The following is a 23635-nucleotide window of genomic DNA, read 5'->3' as shown; positions in this document are numbered from 1 at the left end:
CCACTTGAGGCAGGAGGCATCATGAATAAAGGGAAGGCTTTGAGAAGAAGTGCACGAGGAGGAGGCGTGTTCTGAGACGGGGAAATGTAGGTGCACGAGGGCAGGATTTGGGCATGGTGTATACACATTTCCCAGGTCATACACTTTAAGGCCCCGAAGATACTCTAAATCCAGCAGCCCAATGAGGTTCCATTACTCAAGCCCCAGGAGCCTCCCCTTGGCCCTCACTGCCTGCGGAAGAACCCCAAGACCATTACGTTAGCCTCTGTGCCTAGTGTGGCCAAGCTCAGCACATCTTTTTCCACCCCCAGTTCAAGGGTACCCATGCCTGCTACTCTGATAATCCTTGTACTTGTTGAACGAGGTGAACCCCTCAAGGAGACTTCTTCCTCTAACGTGGGGGGCCGGAAGACAAAGATACACCTAATGGGTGCCAAGGCAGGCCACAGCTGGGCAAAGATTGCTCCCATGAGCAGGAGCTGTTGAAGGGGCTTTTGAGATGTTATGGAAGGCTTCCTGGTGGAAGAGGCCTTTAGGATGGGTCTTTTTTTTTTTTTTTTTTTTGGGTCTTTTTTTTTTTTTTAAAGATTTTATTTACTTATTTGACAGACAGAGATCACAAGTAGGCAGAGAGGCAGGCAGAGAGAGAGAGGAGGAAGCAGGCTCCCTGCTGAGTAGAGAGCCCGATGTGGGGCTCAATCCCACGACCCTGGGATCACGACCTGAGCCGAAGGCAGAGGCTTTAACCCACTGAGCCACCCAGGTGCCCCTAGAATGGGTCTTGAAGACTGAGTAAACCATTGACATCCTCAGTCCGTGGACTTGGAAGCATTTCCTTGAATGACTGGGGACCTATGGTGACATACTTGATTTTACAGCCGACTGGTTATGAAGGCCTGCTTTCCTCCCGTGAGACATGCAGACTTGGTCCTTCCTCCGGTGCTGGGTACTGGGGCCTTTGTCAGCCCTTCTCTGTGAGCAGCCTCAGTGCTCTATAGAAGGACTCGGCATATCAAAGGCCTGCGTTTGAGAGGCAGTGGCTTGGTGGCCCTTTGTCTTAACCTGTGGCCAGAGGCTGGTTCTGGAGGAACAAACAACTTGGCCTTGGGTCGGTCCTCACTGGCACTAATGTATGTCCTTCTTTGCAGGGGGGTCCCTGCGGTGTTCTGGCAGCTGTCCAAGCCTGTGTCCTACAAAAACTCCTGTTTGAAGGAGATAGTGAAGCTGACTGCGTTCGGTAAGTCAGCGCTCATTCTGGCAATATTTCCTTTCCCAAGGCTTCTCCTCAGTGTCCAGAAAAAACAAGCAAGGAAGCGTGTGTGTTCCCTGATACTTCCTGTCTTCTGGAAAGGGAAATACAGACTGGCTCACAGGGTCAGTGCTGCCCCGTTTAAATGACCTGCGTGCATTTGTCTCTAAGTCCCGTTCCACGTGCCAGTCGCCGCGGGAATGGCATCGAAACTAAGGCTGCCCCCTCCTCAGCATTTGAGCGCAGCAGCTGCCCAAGTCCCATCCACGCCCACATCAACCCACTGACCCTTCGACTGAAGCCAGGTCTCCCCTCCCTCCCCATGTTACCTCACCTCTGCCAACAGCCACGACCACACATTCCAGCCGGCCCCACAGTGCATTGCTTCCACTCCCTTCGGCCATTTGTTTTCCACCTCACACATTAAGTGTTTGCACATGGGCACCTCCTTCTCCTTCTCACTCACTCCGCAGACTTTTCTGGAACATCTCCATGCAGGCAGAATGCTCTGTGCGGTTGAGGGACTGAGGGGCTAAGATAGAAGGATTGGTCAGGTGCTGGCCAGGGTGGGGGCTAGATGGCCAATTTGAGGATGGCCTTCTTTCATCTCCCTGTGTGCCCAGTGACTAGCTCGTGCTCACTTACCCCCAGACCTACAGAACTGCCATGTGTTCTTTTCTGTCTTTCTCTCTTTCTTAGTTGAGAAATAACGTGCACACAGAAAAGTACACATCTCAGAAAAGTACACGACTCCTGTGTGTTCTGCTCATTGAGTTATTACAAAATCCCGCACCCCTCAACCTATCGGCCAGATCAAGTAAGAGAAATGTTTCTAGCACCCCAGAAGAGTCCTCCTGCCTAGTAAAGACCTCCATTCTCCTCCCAAAGGTTGTGATTAAACAGATTCTAAAATCATAGCTGAGTTTTGCCAGTTCCTGAATTTTAATGAAAGGGACTTGTTCTTTGATGTATGCATTTCAGTGCCTTAAAAAAAAAGAGAGAGAAAAGAAAAAGAAAGCTTAGGTGTTCTAAGGCAACAAGGCCCATTCCCCATTTGTCCATGTTCAGATTCCTAGGAGGGATGCTGGATACCCAGCTATCCTGCCAAGTTCAGGACAAATAAAACATCTTTTATCAGCTTAGAGGATTTTGCCTTAGGTAACTTTTCATGCTTGGCATTTTAGAATTTCTCTAATAATACAACTAATTACAAAGTAATCATCAAGGTGTTTTGTCTCAAGCTCAAAGATGCTAATTACCAGCATAGCCCAGCTATAACAAGAGCAGAGTGACCTAACATTTCCACAGCAGGACCTCACCTCATTCTTGTACTCCTCTATACCCGCCCACCCCCTACCAGTCCAAACATAACTGCTCCTGTCCGTGCAGGCCTCTGAAAGGCCAGCCAACCAAGTGCTGCCCACAGTGCAGGCAGAGACCCTGCTGTCGATTCTCCTGGAGAGGCAGCACAGTGCCTGATGTTCTGGAATGCTCCTAACTGAGTGGAACTTGCTAAATGAGGGACCTCTGGCTGCCCTCAGAGGGTATAGGGACTGTCCCTGAGTGCACAAGTACCTGCCTGCCCATGTGCCTTCCTTGCACTGGATAGAAGCATGCCGGGAGGGCTTGGCAGGTGCTGGGAGGGAATACAGGGCTCCAGAGGATAGCCGTGGCCTTGCCTTCACAGCAGCTACAATTGAGCATAGGAGCCAGGCAAATAGGAGTCTCTAGGGGTTAGGCCAGATGCTCAGTGCTCCCCCAGACCTGAAGGCGGGGAGGCAGGCCTATTGGAGGGGTGATATTTGGATTGTGCTGAGGTCTGGAGATCAGGGCTCCCAGTTGGCTTCACATACATGCTCATTCCTCTTTCAATTTCCCCCTCCCAGCACACCCCTCAGACTTCTTCCAGAGCTCCTCACCGCACAGAGGCCTTGACGTCAGGGAGGCCTTCTCTAGTGGAGACGAATCCCAGGCCTGCTCCCAGGCCTCCCCTTGGTGCCCTTGTTCCCTGACATCATTACCTGTCCATGGTCACACCCCCACTGCCCCACCCCCTGGGAACACCAGCCCCATGAGAACAGGGGCCTTCCTGGGCCGCCTGGTTCATAGCCTGCCCCTGGCATCTAGCCCAGGGCCTAGTCCACAGAAGAGGCCCTCGGAATTTTTGTTGAATGAACACATACACAAATGCATGAGTTATCCAGACTCACAGGGAGGGGAGGGAATGGCGTTTCCAGTAAGGAGAACAGCATGTGCAGAGAGAGGCCTGAGGGCAGTGAGAGCAGGGTCGGGAGGGGAGCAGAGAGCTGCCTGGGGTGGCCGGGGCTGGGTTTGGGGTGGGGGGCAGGATGAGACTGGGGGTGGCCAATGGGTCAGGGCCCTGCTGCCAGAGGGGCCTCGGGGCCTTACCAGCTGCTTGGGTCAAGCCTTGGCCTTGGCCCTCGGGGGAGATGTCTCAAAATTCATTTCAGCCCTCTTCTTATTCAGAGCTGCTTTTGAACTTGGTCTTTGTATTTGGGGGGAAGTTGTCGATTGTTTCCCAATGGTTGGGATCAGGTATTTAAGTTGGTTCCAGGAGGGCTGTTTCTGCCTGTGGCACACACAAGGCAGGCTTGATTCTTGTCACCCACCCTACACGTGACTGAGGGGATGTTCCAGCCTCTGGATCCACACGTACATTCTCCGGGGAGTGCTCTGCGCTCCACACCAGAGAGGGGAGCCAGGGCTTGGACGGCAGAAAGCCATCCTGGTTGGGGATGCAACTCAGGTTCTGGGTAGAAAGAACACTGGGTCAGCAGTCAGCAGTGGGAAGTGAGGTCCTCTCTACTTCCCACCATCTGTGAGCCAGCCACTGGCCAAGTGTGGCCTCAGGCCCCAGTTAACACTGACAGATGTCTATTTATGCAATGAGTAGATGGAGAGTTCCATCAGGTCTTTGCTGGGAAGGAGGGTGAGGGAATGCAGCCTTGGCTCCCATGGGCTGCCCATCAGCTGGGACTCTGAGAGACAAGTCAGGACCAGCCTAGATCGAAGGCCCTTGGTGGCTGGCTGCTGGGTCTGGGCTGGGTCCTAGGGGCAGTGGTGGGTAGGCAGAGGGAGAAGGCGGAAGAAGGAGCTGCTTGGGGTGTATATGTAGGGGTGTGCCAGGTGGGAAGGAGCCCAAGTCTAGCTGCCTGGCTCAGCCTGAAGAGGTCTGTGTGGAGTAAACAGGGAACTTGGCCTGCTGGCCAGGACCCCCTCCTCCTGGAAGCATGGAAGGATTCATGCTGCAGAAGAGTTACCTCAGTTTTCTTGGGAACCCCACAACTGTGGGTGTTCCTTGTAAGTCCTGCCGCTCTCTACCAGGGCTCATCTCCACACAGGCTGAGTGGGCAGGCTTTTTGCTTCCATCCACTGGGGCTCTGGCAGGGGCTAGGGAAGAGGTAGCTCAGAGGGGGACAAGCTGGGGGAGGTCTCAGTGGTGATGGGCTACGGGCAAGGGGCACCATATGCCTACACACACACACACACTTACAGTCCTGTGTTTCTTTCTCTCACTTCCCCTGCCATGGGACTGGGGGAACCTTTGCTAAGGTTACAGCCTGCCTCAGGGGCTGGAGGGCAATTCGGGCTGGAAGGAGAGACTTCTTCTGTCTTCAGGCTAGGACTTGGGTCAAACAAAGCCCAGGGGAGCAAGGGGCTGTTGCCCAGGGCTGGCAGCAGAGGAGAGAAAGGAGCGCTGAGTCTGGGTTGCTGCTTGGTGGCGGTGGCCCTGCAGTGCTGGGTCTGGAGACCTGGGCTGCTAGGCCTCACCTTCTCCACTGGTGAATCTCTGTCTTGCCTAAGTTAGACTCAACAAGGAAATGCAGACACAATCCTTCATAAGTCACAAGGGCTGTGCAAGTGGGTGGGACCATGTGGGGAAACCGAGGCTCAGAGAGGCATGGTGCTCACTCGGTGTCACTCATGGCATCTTCAGCTGTGCCCCAGAAGAGACTCTGAGCAACAGGAGAGCCAGAGAGGTCAGGAGGGGCTGGGCCCACGAGGCTGCTGGTGTGTGTCTGGAACACTCGAGTGCCGGATCCTCAGACAGACTCTCAGTGACCAAGGTGCGGCTCTGTGTTTTACAGAGGCCTTCCAGCACACAACCCCCCCCCCTCCCCCTGCCATTCCCTAATTTGGAAGAACTTCATACAGAAGTACGAAGAGTAATACAGCAAACAGCTCTCGTGAGCAAAGGGTGACAGCTCCGTAGGAGCCCCTCTTCGTGCCCATTGATTTATTCATACAATTTGAATACTGGTGGGTGGGCTGTTGACCTTTCTGCCTGGGGGCTGTGTGCTGAGCTGGGTTCCAGGCTTTAGTACTTCCTTTTGACTCTGAAATTCCAGGATTTCAGAAATGACCCAATTTAATTAAAAAAAAAAAAAAAAGCAGGTGACTCCCCTTTCCTCTTCAGGAACACCACCGTGGCGTGGCCCCCCACACCACGCAGCATCTGCTGCTGCCCAACTCTGGGCCCCACGGGGGCCTCTGAAGGACCTGTGGGCCTTCCCACGCTGGGGCTGGTGGTGGGGCCCCTCCTCACGCCTTCCGCCCACCACCGATGGGGAGCGATTCTGTGAAAGCAGCGTGGGGGATTGACTGCGCCCTCCAGGGAAGTCATGCCGAAATAAAGGCCTCTTGGCAGGGATGATGTTTTTTTCTGTGGGCCTGTCTGGCTTCATCAGGACCCACTCCATCAGGCCGGCAGCTGGCCTCTCCTCGGTCAGGAAGGACAGAGCCAGGCGTCAGGACTCCGTGTTTTTCCCCTTTTCCCCACGAGGAGGGGTTGTGCTGGCAGCTTTGGGAAGAGACAATGAGTCTTACTCCCCTGCAGGCCTAGAAGAGTCACAGACAAGGACGTTGTCCCCTCACCTCCGATGAAAGCAACACAGGAGCCACCCTTGTCATTGAGGTTTTGTAGGTGAAAGCAGGGAGTTTGTTGGTGAGGCTGGACGCTGCGTGATCACCACAGCGCCCCCTTCCTCTCGTCGTCTGCAAGGACAGCCCTGTCTACCCTGCGACCAGCAAAATGGCAGAAAGGGCAATGCTGGAATGATGCTTGGGGGCACATGGGCCAGTGTCCACATCTGTGTGGGAAGACGAAGGCCAGTGAGGGCAAGGGGCTTCCCTGAGGCCTGGGAGCCAGGAACCAAACGCAGCCCCGACTGCTGCACTTTTCCATTGTGTCTTCCGGAAAGATGGCAGACTGGGGCCCAGGGAAGGATGGAGACACTTGAAGTTTTTCTAAATGGAAGCCAGTGAAAAGAATGAAGACTATGTGTAGAAATGCAGAGGTTCAGAGGGTCTCTAACCAATCTGTGAGATCAGAAAGACACGGGCCGGACTAAAGAGCCAGGTCTCTTAATAGTGTTGGACAGCACCCAAGAGATGGGCTTGAAGACAGAGGGTTGCTGGGTCCTACAGCCAAGAGCTCCAGACAGTTGATTCCAGTTCCCTAAGTCCTCCTTCCTCCCTCAGTGCTGTTTTAATTTTTCTAACTTTACTGTGTGACCTTGGGTGAATCTCTTGGGCTCTGCTCTGTGCCTCAGATTCCCCATTTAAAAGCAACAATACTACCGCCTTTCTAGGGTAGCTTCAATGGCTAACGAAATAATACATGTGAAGTATTTCTAACAGTGCCTGGCCCATGATAGGTACTCAGTATATGTCGGCTTTTCAGATCTTATTTGTGACTACACTGAGAAGATTTCATTCAGACACATGACTTGCTTAGCGTAGAACACAGTGGTTGTGTGAAAGGTGACCTCTTGGGTCCATGTCTGCAGGTTTCCCAACATACATGTTCTAGGCAGAGGTTACAGTCCAGACAGGAGTTTGCACAACTCCTGGCCACGGCAAGGGTTGTAACTGGGGAGTACCCTGGTCACCCCTGTATTGTAGGAAGAGCCCACAGGGACAAGACGGAGCAGAAATGCTGGTGAGGCCCTGGCTGGAACAACTCAGCTGGGGAGCAGGGCACACCGGTCCCGGGCAGGGGGCAGGAAGGGGATGGGCAAGGAGATGTGTTTGACAGGATGTGACGGTCACCTGGGTGGAGGCAGGGCAGGAAACAGGAGCTGTGGGGATGATGAAGTCAACTTTCATAGGTTCTGAATCCAAGGGGATAAATGTCCAATCCTTTCTCCTTTGTCTGACAAGCCCTGCTTTGCAGGCCTCTCTCTGTCCTTGGCATCACCTCTCCGGAAACCCAGCACAACATTTCCTCACCTTTGTTTTCATAGTTGATGGTGACCCTGACCAGTGATCTCCCCACAGCCCAGGCTGCCCAGTTCAGTGATGGTGTGGTAACCATTTCCTCGGGGAGCATGGCAGGCTTCCAGAAGCTGCACAAGTAGCAGGCAGGCTGCCATTTCATTTTTCAAGTGGTTGAGGACTTGCTGTTTGTCTCATTAGGTTTGAAGGATGACCTGGTGTCAGGGGCTTGTTGTCACTTTCACACCAGATGGTTGGGGGTCACCTTCCTGTCACCACAGCCAACGCGGGGACGTGATGTTTCCATAAAAACAGCAGTGATAGGTATCCATTATTGATCATTCATCCTGTGACCACAGCCCATATGCATATCACCTTGTTTAAAGCTCCCAGTGCTACGGGGGGGGAGGTGTTAGTGTCGTCTCCAGTTTATGGAAGGGGAAACTGAGGGATGGCTCTGCCATTTGCCTCCCATTTTAAGGGCACTGGTCAGCCTGGATATAGACCACTGGCTGTGTGTCTTAGGCACTGGGGAATGACCTGTGTCCCTGGTCTCCTGGTCCCCGTTGCTCCAGTTTTCTTTCTCCCCTGCACAGCTCAGCATGGAGCTCAGGTGTTAGTGGGCCACTGAAAACATAAACCCCCCACCCCCACCCCTTGCCCCCCACCCCGCTGTGTATTCCTTTGAGCCCCAGCAGGGTCTTCATCATGGCATCATGGTTAGGAAGATTCTAACACTCAGACTGCTTTTGTAAGAGTTTAATTTTCCTAAGAACTTAGAAAAAATTCAGACTCCAGCGGTGGACAAGAACTACTGCTTTCAGAGCCCTGGAAAGGTGAAACTGAAGGGAGCGTCTCTATCAGGCTGTTGCCTGTTCTAGTCTGTTGCTCATTTCATGCACCAGGGCTTCTGTGTTACCATTTTCATCATAAGGCATCTCTCTGCTGTTTTTGACATTGCTGACTGCCTGTTTTGCTCAAAGCTCATTTGCTCCTAGGATTATGTAATAGCACCATCTCCCTACTGCCATGCCCCTTCCTGCCTTCCTCTGTGTCCCTGGTATACCAGAGTCCTGTGGGGTTTCATCCTTGGCTGCCACCTCTGCCCTTCCTCAACCTCCGTCTGGGAAATCTCAACCCCCAAAGGGCCAAGGGCTCCTCACATGCCGGTGGGGCATAACCCCGTCCTCAGCCCCAATGCTCTCCTGGGCTTTCCATGTGTCAGATAGCTTCAGCTAGAGGGTCCTGCCTGTACCTCCAGTTGCTCCCCCAGTCCTCCTCTCTGCTCTGTGTTCCTCATTTCAGTGGGCGGCCCCACTGTGCACCCACTAAACCCCCAGAGATCACCCTGGATCCTCCCTTTCCTGCATCCAACAACCTGTATCTAGGAAGACCGGGTGCTTTCCCATCATTTCCTGTGGCTCGTGGGAGTTAAGGGCACCTGCTTGTCCAGCCGCTGTCTCCGGGGGCCCGGATGCTGGGAGTGGCCAAGGGTGGGTCAGGGCGGTACCAGACATTTGGCTGGGATGGCTTACTTTCCTTGGGGTGGCAGGAGCTCCCGAGCCCATTCAGCATGGCCTCCTGGGCTCCGTCAGAGCTTACGGCCCTGCCAAGCCTCCAGGATCCCCTCTGCTTGCCCAGGGCCAGTTCCTTGACCTGCTTCTCCTCCAGCCCCACCCAGGGCCTCTCCATCAGGGCTCTTCCTTGGCTCTCATTGGAGGAGGCCCTGCTGGATGGAGTCCCTGGGCTGCAGAGCCCTCTCTGCGTGGCAGAGGAAAGAATAGGCCATCTGCTACAGGGCTGCCTCATCCCTTGTGGCTTGTGTCCCCACAGGCATAAACATAGTCTCCTTTTCCTCCTCAGGCAACTGCAGCCTTCCAATGCCCGCAGGAGTCACTGCCTTGCCCTGGCCATCGCGGACATCGTGTGGCGGGCTGGGGGCCGGGAAAGAGCCGTGGTCACACTGTGAGTGCTTCCCAGAGCTGTGCACGGGGCTGCACTCGGGCGGTGGCCCAGCTGCAGGCAAGCCGGCTGTGTGCTCTCCTGCCCTTGGAATCGTCTGCCCACCCAGCTTGTCTGTGTGTCCTCCCAGACGCCAGCCAGCACGAGCCCAGGGAGGCCTCCCTGCCCATAGAGAGTCCTGGAGGGGCCTCCATGCAGCTCCAGTTTCCTTTCTGCCTGGGGGGGGTGGGGGGCGTGTCTGCCTGGCCTTCCTCCCTGGGAACCTTGGGAGACACATCCCATCTGAGAAAACAACAGACCTCTCAGAAACCAGTCACCCTCTGCTTCCTACCACTCGATTGGTCCCCAAAGCATGCTCCCTTTCCCTTTGTCGCTTGGAACCCCGTTCCTTGGAGGAAGAGATGTCCCCTGCTGCCTCTGTGTGACTGCAGGTGGAGGATACCACCCATGTAATCCACGTGGGTGGTTTGCCAGCTCTTCAGTCCATCCCTTCCGAGTGGAGGCATCACTTCATCCCAGGCCCGTGGCTAAGCTTTAGTAAAAGGGGTGCCTTTTGGGGCCAAAGACTACACTCTGCTGGGGTAGAATGGTCAGTAGAGCATAGAGCTTAAGAGAAGGGGCTCCAGAGGCTATTGTTTATTAACTGTGTTTATTAGCTGTGTGATCTTGGGCAGTTGACTCAGCCTCTCTGTGCTTCATCTGTTTACTCCTCTGGAAAATACCAGATAAGTAAGGATTATCTGGTAGAGTGACTGTGAGAATTAAATGAGTCACTATAAGTAAATTATGTACAATAAATGATGGTATTATCTATCCATTTAAATCATTTGTCCATATAAGTAAACTGTAAGTAATTAATGATAAACATGAAGGGCTTAGGACCATGTCGGCATATACTAAGTGTCAGTGTTAGGTACTATTGTTACTGTTCCCATGGAGTGCTTGTCCTCGGTACCCGTGTTCCAGCGAATACGTTACTACGCATTAACCCCGGCCCTTAGGATCCGCGTGGCAGCCCTGAAAGCAAATGGGGCAAAAATTCCGTTTCCCCCCGTTTGACAGATAAGCCGACAGAAGGCCCGAGAGAGGCAGCAGCTGCTCCCAGCCTACGCGGCAGGCTAATGGTCCCGCGGGCCCCACACCCAAACCCCGCTTCTGGTGCCTGCCTCACGGGGCATGTATGGTGTAAACAGACGCTGATGGGGTCAGGGTGGGGAGCCTTAGGCTGGAGGCTGGAATTCCTCAGGGCCCTGAAAGCGAAGGGCAAGTCAGCATTCCTCCGTCTGGAAGTCCGTCGGTTGTGGGTGAGAGGCAAGCTCGCTAGTGCCAGGACGTGGGTTTGGTTACCCTGAGCTCTCCTTCTGCCATCTTTTTTCCATTCCTTTTCCCACCCCCACTCGCGACATCCTCTGGGCCCACCCCAGTGGGTGAGTTCAAAGCGGGGGAGAAACGAGAAACCCTTGGTCCTGTTCTTTCCTCCGGAGCCCCCTTTTGATTTGTCCTCAGTTAATGGCACATGTGGTTTCCCCCTGGCTCAAGGGCATGTCTTCTTTCCACACAGAGGACTCATGCATCTCCCTTTCCTTTTTAGGGCTTCGGGAACACAGCAGTTCAGTCCAACAGGGAAATACAAAGCAGATGGAGTCTTAGAAACAGTACGGCTTTCTGGAAAATTATCACGCAACCTTTGGCTTTGTTTGGGGACGGTCTCCTTTCATATATAAGTAAATCCTCCCTCAGCTGGGGACGGGCCAGTCCTCCCTGCAGCCCAGGCTAGCGGATCCTCCACCTGGGATTGGGGTGGGTGCCAGGCTCTGGGTAGGGGGATGCTCGCCAGAACTGCCCTTGGGGCCAAAAGGCTGATGGGCACCCTGTCATGTGGAGACTGTACAGAGATGAGCGGGCCATGCCGGATGCGTTCTGGCCAAACCACAGCCGTTTCTGTCCCTCTGTGTCTCCTTAGCACCCTCGCTGGGGTCGTGAGAGGGCAGGGGGTGGCATGGAGATGGAGGGGGAGTTAGAGGGTGGGGAACAGAGCACCAGCCATGAAACCAGACCTGGTATGACCAAGTAAGGGAAAGAAATGGGAGACATGAGGGTATAGACACCGTGACATTTTCCACAGATGTGCCCCCTCTTCACAGAGGACTTTTGTTGGACCTGGTTTGTTTCCTTTGACCTAAGTTTGGGCACCTGTGGCCCTGGGATCCTAAATAGGGGCCATACCTGCTTGGGTGTTTTGTCTACAAGTGGTTTTTTTCCTGAGTTGCCTGAGAAAGCAAAGGAGACTGAGACCCACGGCTTCCCACTGAACTCAGGACACTGCCTGCCAGGCTCAGAGCGGCCCCTGCAGTGGCCAGTTGGATGGGATGCCTGCCCCATTCCCCCTGTGCCCCTAGGTGCTTCTCAGATATCTGTGACTGGCCCGCAGGGGTGCAGCCAAGCTTGAGCTCCCCAGTGTCTCCCTTCCTGGGCTCCGTAGGCCTGGTGCAGCTGGCGGGGCAGACTTGACCTGGAGACTCCAGCTGGGCCCTGTCCGCCTTTTAAGTCGCACGCAGGCATGGGGGTGCCTCATTGCTCTGGTTCTCCAGGATGCCACTGTGACCGGAGGGACATTCCCACTTGAGGTCTTGTAGCTACCGAAGCCAGGGCAGGACCTGGAACTGTCTGTGGGGCTTGGGCAACTCACGCCATGCGTTTGTGTTTCCTCAGCTCACACTGCATGGTTTGACCTGCTATGAGGAGTTGGTGACTTTTCTCCAACAAAGCATTCATCAGGTATGAACAGTGGTTTATTGGGGAGGGGGGTGCACGGTGTGTTGTTAAGCCATCTGCTTTCTTTGATGGGGACCCTGCTGGGTACAGGAACTTGCTTGGTGCCCTGGGTGGCTGACTGGGTCCTCCAGCACCCTGTCTGCTGGAGGGGATCTGTGCCCCCACTGCTTGCTGTGAGATGGGGCGGGACGCGTCCAGGGCCTGAACAGCACAGAGTGCCATGGGGGTTCAGAGAAGGGCTGTAGCCTGGCTGGCTTTGTGGAGGAGGGAGTTGAAGGCTCCATGGTAAAGGATATGATCTCTGGAGCCTTCTTCCTGGGTTTGAATCTAGGTTTCGCCCCTTACATACTAGCTCAGTAATCTGGCGCAACTTCTTTAGTCCCCTATACCTCAGTTTCCTCATCTGTAAAATGGGGCTGATAACAACAGTTATGGAACTAGTGCACCAGGCTCGATGTTGTCACTGATTTTAGCTTCTGTTGTTGATGTTATGATCACCATTATTATTCAAGGCCCCCTTGAGACTGGTTAACTGTGGACACGTGGAAATGAGGGGGATGCACTGCAGAGGCAGGGTGCAGCCTGAGCCAAGGCCCGAGAGATGACCTCTGAGATCCCCAACCACAGGGTCTCATTTTCCTTTCTTTTTTTTTAAGATTTTGTTTATTTGACAGAGAGATATCACAAGTAGGCAGAGAGGCAGGCAGAGAGAGAAGAGGAAACAGGCTCCCCACTGAGCAGAGAGCCTGATACAGGGCTTGATCCCAGGACCCTGGGATCATGACCTGAGCTGAAGGCAGAGGCTTAACCCATTGAGCCACCCAGGTGCCACTAGGGGTCTCATTTTCTGATGTCTGTGTGTCAGGATGGAAGGAAACCAAGCACTGAGCCCTTCTCCAGGGTGCAAGCAAATGCTCCTTGTCTCCTCTCTGCCTTTCCTTGAGCCTTCTGAGCTGTGGGACCAGCTCATTTAGGCTCCTGAGAAGGCAACGGAGGATTTGCTGGTGAGCCCGGAGGGTGGGAGAACTTGCCAGATAAGGGACCAAGCTGGACAGTCCTGTCAGAATACTTTCCTCCTGTTCCCCGAAGGCACTGGGACCTGCTTGGAGACCCATGGGAGGCAGGGGTGCAGTCACTAAGGCGCTTATTCACCCCAGATTTTCTGCCCCAGAGCTATTGCCTAGGGATAATTCAGCCTCAAGAGCCAGGTCCATGTCCTCAGCTTAGGACGCTGCCTTTTGGCATAGACTGTTGTGTCTGGCCTTTCTGGGAGGCGCAAGGGAGGGGCTCTGACATGGGTGGGGTCCTGGCCTCAGCTGGCTGTCACTTGCTCCATCCCTGGCTCCCTTTGGTTCTTCGTGGGCGTAACCCAGTGGGCTCTCTAATGATGCGGCTCACCCGGAGCAGCCTTAGGAGGCCTGGAGCAGGGGCCTGGGGGCCTCCTCTGGCTTCTTCCTCAGCCCCATGAGGCCTCAGGCACGACACTGGGCCTCAGTTGCCTCGCCTAGGAAACAGCAGATGGCAGATACTTCCAGCTCTGTATTGTCCAATAGAGGCTTTTGAAGAAGAAATTTAAATGCACGGAAGAGAATGTCTTCTAAATTAAGCAGCAGGTGGGATCCAAATAAGCAGGAAGGATCCTACTCTTCCCTGTGCTCAGAGCGTTCTGAGAATGCAGCGATGCGTCTGAGAGCTGAGCAGAGCCTCATGGCCTCGGTGTGTGTGTTTGGACCAGGGGGGCAGGCCCCCGGGTACCTGTGGTCGCACCTGGGAGAGGAAGGCGCCCTGGGAGGCTTCTAGGGGGCAAAGGAGAGCCCTGGGGCAATTGCTCACAGGCTCCAAGAGTCTGTCACCATGCATGGATGGCCCCGGCTGGGGGGATGCCTCTGCACCAAGGCTTTCTACGTCCTCATCTCAGAAACGGGGCCTCCCTCCTCCCTTGGTCCATACCCTGGGGTTTCGGTGAAGCCCAAGCAAGACAGCGACTGTGGAAGCAGTTCAGAGAGTGGGGCCGGGGCTGGGAGAGGGGTTGCCCTCTTCCTGTCATTCCTCAGCACCCAGAGCGGGGAACCATGTGCCTGCGGTCAGTCTTTGGTCCTCCTCCCCCGGAAGGTAGTGTTTTCCCCCAGTGTCTAATTTTGTTTTTGCTGGAAGCCGTTGAGCTGCCTCAGCATTACCCTCACCGAATTCATTTTTCATGGCCTGGGCCTAAGAGGGGTGCCTTGTGCCAGGCCTGGAAACGAACACTGAACCATCTCTGCCCAAAATAAATAGCCTCCTTGCTGTGTTTTCATTACCGTTCACCATCCAGGCAGGATGTCTGGCCGCCCCCCGTGAACTGGTGAGGCCCCCACCCCGGCCTCCAGTTGAGGTTCCAGGATAGGCTTTGGTCCCTCCAGGGCCTGAGCCGGGCTAGAGAATGGCCCCTTCTTCCCAAGCTGTACCAGACACTTTTTCCCCGACCCTCACGGCGGTTTCCGGCCCAACTGCCTGTCTGGGGAGCTCTCCTTTCAGTGCAGGCACCTTGCCCTGTGGCCTCCCATGTCTTGGCAGCTTGAGTTTGATGAGATAATTTTAATAATTTTTTTTTTTAACAAAATGGAATATTGGTGCCATTCAGTCATGTTCAGCAGGGGCCAGTAACCCCAGGCATCGTCCTTTCTCCCCACTCACTGCGTCATCTCACTCACCAGTCTACACGGAGGGGCTCATGCATGGCTCCTGGGAAGCTGTCCTTGAGGGAGTCCTGAGGACTGTGGGCAGTGCTGGCCTGCGCAGTAGCAGTAGTCCTCTGTGTTTACGCAGACGGAGGGCATGCAGCAGGCTCCTGTGTTCCCTGTTTCATGGCAGTCCTGCAGCAGCACTCATGTCAGAGGGGAACAGACTGAGAAAGTTCTGTGGCTCCCCCAAGACAACGTGCGAGTCCATGGCAGAAGTTAGGTGGCCTTCCCGAAGGGGAAATGGAGACTGAGAGCTCTGTCACTCCCCAAGGCAACACGGAAGTCTGTGGGAGAGCTGCAACAAGGGTGCTGGTCCTCGAAGGCCCAGTTCCTGGGCAAGGATATCAGCAGGACTCTTTGCAATGACCAGAGCACTTCCACAGATTTGGTCTTATAGAATGTGCACCAGAACTCAAGGGAAAATGCAAGGATGGGATTTGTCATCCTCGTTGTGCAAATGTGGAAACTGAGGGCAACAGAAGTGAAGTGACTGGCCTGAGATTAGAGAATAATGATGAAGTTGATTTAAGATAGTTGTTGATTCATTTACTCCATTTTTAATCCCCCAAAAGATTCTGTTATTGATAAATTTATAAAAATAAGAGTTAATTCTATAAAAATGATGTCCTCAGGGTTCTTCTGTGCTCCAGCCATGGTAAACCTGCCCCCTCTTGCCTCTGGACCGTTGCACGTGCTTTTCATCTTATCTGGAACAGCGTTTCCTTCTCTTGTGATTCTTTCTTGTCCTTTGGGTTTAGATATCACTTCCTCCAGAAAGCCTTCCTTTACATTCCTTTCTTCCCTAAACCCTAAGTCTGCTTGAATGCCCTCTCTGTGTGTTTCCAGAGCACCTTGCTTTTCCTGTCAGAGCAGAGCCCCTCCCCCACTCTTTTCTAGGTGCTTCTTGTTCTTTCTTTCCTGAGTTACTTCCCATGAAGGAGATCCATGTCCACCTTGTTCACAAGCATAGCATCAGCAGGAAGCACCCTCTTGGCATGAAAGTTCACACAGAAATTTTTTTTTTAATGACTAATCGAATTACAGTGTTGAAAATAAAGACCATGTTTTGAAGGAAAGAAAAGATAATTTCATCAGAAGCTTGAGCCGAAATAATTACCACAGATGAGGACCATGTCTGGCTTGGAGCATCCCAGGCAAAATGGAAATATGATAAATTATATCATTCTTACCGTTTCAGGAAAACAAGCTTCTTTAGGTCTGGTTCCAAGTCCACAAAACAAAACAAAACAAAAAAAACTGATCACACATAAGGAACGCTGACTCTAGTCAGGCAGCATCTGCCATCACAGGTCACAGATGGGGACAGGGTGGGATGACACTGAACGGCAACTGGGAGGGCTGGCATTTGTCTAGGGAGCCTGAGTGACCTAGCCCATCCTGGAGGTTGTGGCCTCCTGGGCCCACTGGACAAAAGGGCCGTGCAGAGCTGGCATTGTTCCCATGGTTCCCCTGGGGGTCGGGCCCTGTGCTACGTGCTTTACAGGGATTATCTCACTGACTCTTCACAACAACCTCATGAAAGTTGGGCCCATTATGATCATCATTTTACAGATGAGAAGACTGGGGCACAGGGAAGTTAGGGAAGGTCGCTGTGCTCACCTAACTAAGAGTGGCAAAACTAGGATTGAAACCCAGGCAGCCGGGCTCTGGGCGGTGGGCTCTAACCCAGAGTTGGGACTGGGGGGAGATGAATAAGATGCTTCCCTTGGGTGCAGAATTCAAGGGGGTACCAAAATCCTCAGTAATCAGCAAAAATAATATTTTCATATCAGAATTAATCCAAACAATCCACAATGAACGAAATACCAAAAATGTTTGGCAGATGGGATCTATCCTTGCACTTGCACAGCTCCCCTCACTCACCCCTCCTGACCCTGACTCTGTCCCCAACCTGCTCTCTGCTGCTCTTAACGCAGTGCAGGTCTAAGGGATTTGGAATCCAATGGAGCCTGCTGGCATCCCAGGAGACCACTTACCATGGTGTGACCTCAGGCCAGGTGCTCAGTATCTGAGCCTGTTTCCTTCTGGGGCAGAGGGCAGTGTTAACAGTACTGTCACACCAGCCTGTGACAGTTTTCAGCGTGATGGTGCCCGTAAGACACTTGCAGGGCAAGGGAGGCTGGCCCCGCTGCTGTATAACCAGCGTCCAGGACTCGGACATTATGGGCGTGCTCCTTGATGGACTCTGTGTCCAGTCCCATTGTCACCTGGGTTGGTGTGCTTCCCGTCAGTGAGGGGGCCTTCTGTGGAGCCCCCTGGCAACCTCTGGGACCGGGCTGGCGGCAGCTGGCTCTGGTTCAAGCTGCTCCCTGGGTGTGCCCGCTTCCCCACCGAGGAGGTGAGAGGAAAGGGGGTGCAGCCCCCATGGGTGCTCACTGCTTTCTCTTCTTCCCAGTTCGAAGTGGGTCCCTACGGATGCATCCTCCTCACGCTGTCTGCCATCCTGTCCAGGTCCACGGAGCTGTGAGTGTCTTCCTCCCTCAACTCCTGGGCTGGGCTTGTCTGTCTGGTTCACTGCTGCCCTGAGCAGAGCCCAGGGCCACGCTTGGTGCTCAGTGGGCGTGTAGTGAGTGTGGTTGAGAGGGTGACGGAAGTGGCAGAGTGGGGGAGCGGAGTGGGCCAGGGCAGTTGGAAAGCTGCAACATTTGTGTCCAGGGCCAGCCCTGAGGACAACAGGTGGGCAGGTGCCCAGGGACCTTGGAAGCTAGAGGACTTCAATGACATGCATTCTTATCAAAGGCAGCCTCCCAACCTGCCTGAGAGCTGGACTTTCTCCATCACACTCATCCTCCAGGGGCTTTCTAGGCCTCTTCTCCCTTTTTGTCACCTGGGTATTATGTCACCAGGGAGGGTAGTAGCTTAATAGCTCATTAATGGTTTTATAAAGTACAATTGATTACTCCTTCCCTTTCCAAATAGAGCACAGACTCCAGAGGGCATGGGGGACCCGGGGAATGAATTTTCACTTTGCGGGTGTGCTTGCTGTATGGGATGATTTGGGAGCAACCCCAAGCAGTTGGGCCCCAAGGAGTGGGGAGGCAGAAGAAATCGCTATGTGGTGCCCAGGCTGGGGAGGCCCCAGCAGAAGGAGACACTTGCTCCCTGTACCTGGGCCCAGCCAGGGCCTGTCCCATCCCCTGCAGGCTCTGGCTCAGATGGGAGGAGGACGCGGGGGCTCTATGGCCTCGTGCCGCCAGCCTGCCTGCTGCTTGCTGCTACTGACCTTATTAAATGTGGTGCACGCACAGATTTTCTAATGGCATTTTTCTTCTAATCCTGCCATAATGATATGATTCATTCCTGGCCCAGGCTCACGTGCATGGAGACCGTAAGCTTCACTGCCTTCTCCCCAGGCCTGGGTTTGCTAATCCCTGGCAGCCCGGGTTGGGTGGGGATCTCTGGGTGTGTGGGTGAGACCCCTGAGCAGCAGAGAGGAAGTTAGGCTCTCAGAAGGACCAGGTTTAGTGACATCTGGCTATGTGATCTCCCGGGCCTCAGTTTCCCCATCTTTACAGGACACCCTCTGGCTCTGGGGTTCTAGGACTCTGACCAGAGTGTCTCTGTTCTGGTGGTCACCAGGGCAGCTACATCAGCTCAGGTCCCACTCACCAGCCCGGGAGCTGTTTATGTGTGTTCCCCCACAGGGAACAGCTCTGGCGGCCCTCTCTGTCCACAGGGGCCTTCAGAGCCCCATATCCAGGCTATTTGCCACGTTGTCTGGAGCTGGAGGACTTGGACTGCTTCTTTCCCTTCCCTGCCCCATCCAACCAAGCCAGACAAGGGTCATACCTTGCCCAGGGTGTGGTACCCACGGAGCATCTTTGGGGGGAAGGCTGCCCTACTGGGCCTGCACAGCCTCAGGCTAATAGGCCTGAGGTCTCAGCCCTGCCACCGTCCTCCCCTCACTACACACACGCAGAAGTGCAGACACACACACACAGATACACAAAGACACATACAGACACACAGATACACAGGTACAACATCACAGATCTGCAGATAGATACACAGACACACACACAGACACACAGGCATACAGATACACACACACATAGAGACACAGATGTATAGACACAGACATGCAGACACACACATGCACATGAAGGCAGACATACACATATAAATGCACAGGCACACCAAGGTACACATAGAGACACACATAGAGAGAAACAGGCACATGGACCCACCAGGAGATCTGGCTGGTGTCACCTCATTCCCCGTGTTCTCAGGACAGAGGAGTGAAGGTGCACAAAGATGATCTCCCTCCTGCTCAGGGGTCCTGAGGACCTTCCTGGGTCTTGGAGGTTGATGTGTCGGAGCCCCCAGGGGCAGCTTTGGCCAGCCCATCCCCTGCCTTCCAGAAGGACTGGCACCAAGCTCTGCTTTAGCACTAGACCCAGCAGGGTACCAGTTGGGCTCATCTTACTCCTGGGCCTCCCCTTGCCTTCTAAGAAGGCAACATAGAGGTACTCTCATCAGCAGTAGGAATGAGAATAAGCAACATCGGACAAGCTTCCTTCGAACCCGGTCTGATGCTGCAGCTCTTACACCAGAAACTTGCCTTGTCCCCACACAACCCTGTTAGGTGGCGCTGCTGACGCCTGCCAGCCTCCCTGCCTCTCAGAGATGGAGAAACCAGGCCGGCCCCGGACTCACGCAGCTCAGCCCAGGCAGACGGGCCCCAGACCGGGTTTGCCACTTGGTTTCAGGTCTGAGTCTCTACTCCTTTGAGCCCGAGTTTCTTGCTCTGTGAAAGGGGGATGGTAATTCCTGCTTTACAAGATTGAATGAAGATTTATAGGTCAAGGGCTTGGCTAGGCTTCCAGTGGGTAACACATTTTAGGTGATGGCCGCTGCTGGTTCCACCCTGTCCCAGCTGTGCTCAGAGGCACCTTTGTGGCCCATCCTGGTGTGTCTTGCCCTCAGGCTCGGCTTGGTGCCTGGTGGTAGAGACATGGCCACGGCGGTGTCCCACAAGAGGCGATGGGTCCCCTGGTGGCAGGGCTCACCCCAGCAGGCACGTCCTCAGCAGCCGGGGGGCTCCTAGGGGGCTGTGCACTGTTTCTCGGAGGGCGCAAGAGAAGAGGAGGTGAGAGAACCAGTCCCTGCCCTGGGAGTGTGCCGCCCAAAGATGGGCTTGAGAAAGACACTCACCCTGTCTTGTTTGTTCAAGTTCAAAACCACTTCTAGACAGACTGAAGGCTTCTGGTGGAGCATGGGTCAGGCTTTGGGCCCAGAGCTGTGGGGCGACATGGAGTGGAGCCAGTCACTCCTCCCTGTGGTCTGGGGGACTCCTAAAAGGGGTGGCAGCATGAGGGGAGAGACAGAACCATGGCAAGGAGGAGACTGATCCATTGAAATGGTGCCCGGATGCTGTGAGAGATTCACGCTGAGGTTATTTACAAGAACACGTTAGGCTTCCTGGCATTTCCAGGGCTCCTCCAAAGGAGCTGTTCTCTGGCTTAGAAGGGGAGCCCTTGGAACGGCCCATACCTCCTCTGTGCCCATCACACGCTCCAGAGGTTCTCCCTCGACTCTCCAGAACCTCCGCTGTCCCATCTCAGGACAGATGCCAGACCTGGAGGTGGGTTTGCTGCGATTCCCTTGGCAGGGATGACAGTCCTGGGATGGTGAAAGGCCACTTCATCCTGGCCTGCCACAGGGGCTGGCAGCTTGCAAAGGGCCCCTGGGGGCAGAGGCCATCCAGCACAGGCTCTATTTGTCAGGCTGAGCTAATAGGCTTACCCAGGGTGGCCCCAGTGGGTGACATGTTACACCAGAGCATCCCACTCATTGACTGAGATGCAGCTTTCAGATACCTGGGTCCCCATCTCTGCTCTGCCAGCCCAGCATATGCCTTAGGTCCTTTACCTCTAACAGGAGGGAGGCAGACCAATGCTTCTTAAACTCTGTAGTGAACCTGAAATCTGACTTTTTTTCTAAATAAACCGTATCCCAAAGCTCACTGTAAAAAGCAGATGTGGCTGGACTAGAGTAGGGGTGGGGGAAGGCAGAGACCCCTGCATGACCCTCCCTGTCTCCCAGCCTGGCCCCAGGAGACCCCTGTTTGGAGAAGGCCCAGCCCTGCATACATAGCTCACCAGCCGTACGACCGGACGAACCCCGAGGGCCTTCCTGCTCTGGAGTTCAGATTCAGCCTCGCCAAAGCCTTTGATGCCATTTCAGGGCGATCTGTTACTACTTTGGGCAGTTGAAAACATGTCCTCGTAGCCCAAAGAGAGCAGTTTCTCCGATCATGGGCCGTGCAGAGGCTGAGGAGAAGCTGAGTGGGGGGCTGGGAATCTACCCCACTCCCCAGCTCTTTACAAGTACAGCACGTATGGGTACACTCGCGGAGGTGTGTGCGTGGGTGAGGGATCTGTGATGCTTCTGGGCTGGGTGTGAGATGATGTGGCTGTTGGTGGTGACCTTTGAGATTGTGGGAAGGTGACTTGATTGTGTGAGTATGTGTATGTGTGTCTGAGGGCATGGCCATCCCTCCCTCTGAGCAAGGGCTCTCAGACTCCTGCCTGAGGCCCAGGGGCAAGCCTTGCACCCAAGTCCATGCCTCCTGTCCGTTGGCTGTTCCCAGCTCTGGGGGGAGCCAGGGTGAGGGTGCCAAGGGAAGATGTGAACACAGCCCAGCCCAGCCTGGCCACTTTGCCCTCAGAGGCCAGAAGAACAGTAGTAAAGTAAAGCTGGCCTTTGAGTTTTGTTTACCGGGGCCGACTGCAAAGCCTCTATTTTTTTTTTTTCCACTTGATTTCCAGCCATCTATTTTCCTGCCTAAGATCTTGAGTTGCTTACAGTAAATCTCATACAGGCTTTCATGCTTACCTAGCTCCACTGCTTCCCGAACCACACGGCCTAGAACTTTCTCCAGCAGGCTCTCACAAGTCCCAAAGATGCCCGGGGTCAGGGGCCAGCTCAGAGCCAGACCTGCACAGTCCCCTGGGAAGCCAGCAGTGATTTGGGGCCTGACACAAGGGGGGGGGGTGCTCCGGAGATGCCCACTGAGTGGTTGAGGCCCGGCTGGTGGGGGAACAGCTTGTGAAGAGACCTTTTTCAGGCCTCACACCCGTGGCACTCAGGGCAGTGGCATTGTGGGCTCTCCAAAGGCAATCTTGAAAGTCCAAAATAGGCAGTAGTTTGTCATCTGCTGAAGTAATTTTTGAAGATCACAAGCTAGGCCCTGAGCGTGAGGGGCAGCACCCACACTGGGGTGGCTTTGTGGCTCTCGGTAACTTTCTCCAGGAGAGGGAAAATAACAGCACTGTTTAGTTCTTTGTGGAAATAGCTCTGAGAGAAAGCCAACCGTGAGTGTTGGTGATGCAGAGGCAAGTGACAGAAACTTGAATCCTAGCCGGTATAAGCAGAAAACAGCAGTATTAATTGATTCATATCAAAGCCCAGGGCTTTAGGAGTGGCTGGATCCAGGAACCAGGCAGCGTCTTTGGGACATGGCATCCCTCCTTCTGTCCCGTCATGCTTCTTTCCTCCCATCACAGCTGTGTTCTCAGGAGGGCCCTGTTGCATGGTGGGCTTCAGTGAGACCTGTGGAGAGGAAGGCCCCCTGCTTTTTTTTTTTTTTTTTTTTTTTTTAAGATTTTAGTTATTTCAGAAAGAGAAAGGCACAAGTAGGGGGAGGAGCAGAGGGAGAGGAAGAAGCCGACTCTCCGCTGAGCAGGAAGCCCAACATGGGGCTCCATCCCACAACCCCGGGATCACGACCTGAGCCAGAGCCAGACACATAAACCACCAAGCCACCCAGGTGCCCTGAGGAAGCCCTTTCTCCAGTGCCCCTCAGCCTGCTGGCAGCCGTGACCCCATTCATGACACTTCATGGTGGCCAGGCTTGGGCTGCCCCCATCATGGGGCGTGTGAACACAGAGAGCCCAGAAGGCAGGCAGAACCCACAGAGGCGGGACCACTCTGACTGGGAAAGGAGTGGGCTGTCTAGTCAGGAACTGGGAGCTTGGAATTTATCAAGGAACAGGAGACCAGGTATGAGTTTGGGAGTGGGTCAGATCTGGGCCTTAATCAAGGCCCCCACAGGATCCCCTCAGAAACAAGGAAAAACAACGAGAAAGCTTCCAGATCCCACAGAGCTCACTGAGGCAGAGACCACCTCAGTAGTGGGCTGGGCCAAGGGCTTGTGGCATAAGAATTTGAGCAGGGCACTGTTCTTATTGAGAATCCCAGGTTCTTGGTGGTCCCAGATGTGCTGTTATGATGGGAGGGGGTCAGCTTTCTCCCCCACCCACCTGCTGCACCTGCCTGGACTCCTCCAGCCCAGAATAATGCGACACACACAGAACCATCCAGACCAGGCTTGGGGCCATTATCCCATTTTACAGATGTGGGGACCAAGGCTCTAAGAAATTAAGGCAGGTTGCTGGCAAGTTGATGCCATCCCTGCATGTCCTGGCCTCCAGTTTAAGACCCTGTGCTCACATCCCCTTCCTGGGCTGGGGAGGAGTGACAGGCACTGCCGTGCTGCGTCTGCTGACTTAGGAGAAATGGGAAGCAAGACCCTTAAAGAGGCCCATACCAAACCAGATGCTTGTCCACCAGCTTCCTTCTCCATTTCATGTGGGCTGGCATCTTCGGGGCCAAAGCAAGCCCGGCCCCAGGCTGGTGAGATGGCAAGTCAGGGCTGGTGAGTGTCTTG

General features: G+C 54.2%; 1 protein-coding gene across 2 annotated transcripts in view; it reads left to right on the top strand.

Moving 5' to 3' along the window:
* The window catches only part of MINDY4 (MINDY lysine 48 deubiquitinase 4), a 101740-nt gene that overhangs the window by 53783 nt on the left and 24322 nt on the right, over positions 1 to 23635 (top strand). For both annotated transcript variants that reach the window (XM_046019945.1, XM_046019946.1), the window contains exons 9-13: positions 1149 to 1237; positions 9350 to 9451; positions 11040 to 11103; positions 12161 to 12226; positions 17360 to 17427. In XM_046019945.1, the coding sequence (XP_045875901.1) occupies positions 1149 to 1237; positions 9350 to 9451; positions 11040 to 11103; positions 12161 to 12226; positions 17360 to 17427 (389 nt within the window). The remainder of the gene's footprint in view (positions 1 to 1148; positions 1238 to 9349; positions 9452 to 11039; positions 11104 to 12160; positions 12227 to 17359; positions 17428 to 23635) is intronic.

The sequence above is a fragment of the Meles meles genome, chromosome 10, assembly GCF_922984935.1.
Source record: "Meles meles chromosome 10, mMelMel3.1 paternal haplotype, whole genome shotgun sequence".
Lineage (NCBI taxonomy): Eukaryota > Metazoa > Chordata > Mammalia > Carnivora > Mustelidae > Meles > Meles meles.
This window is presented reverse-complemented; position numbering and strand designations above follow the sequence as displayed.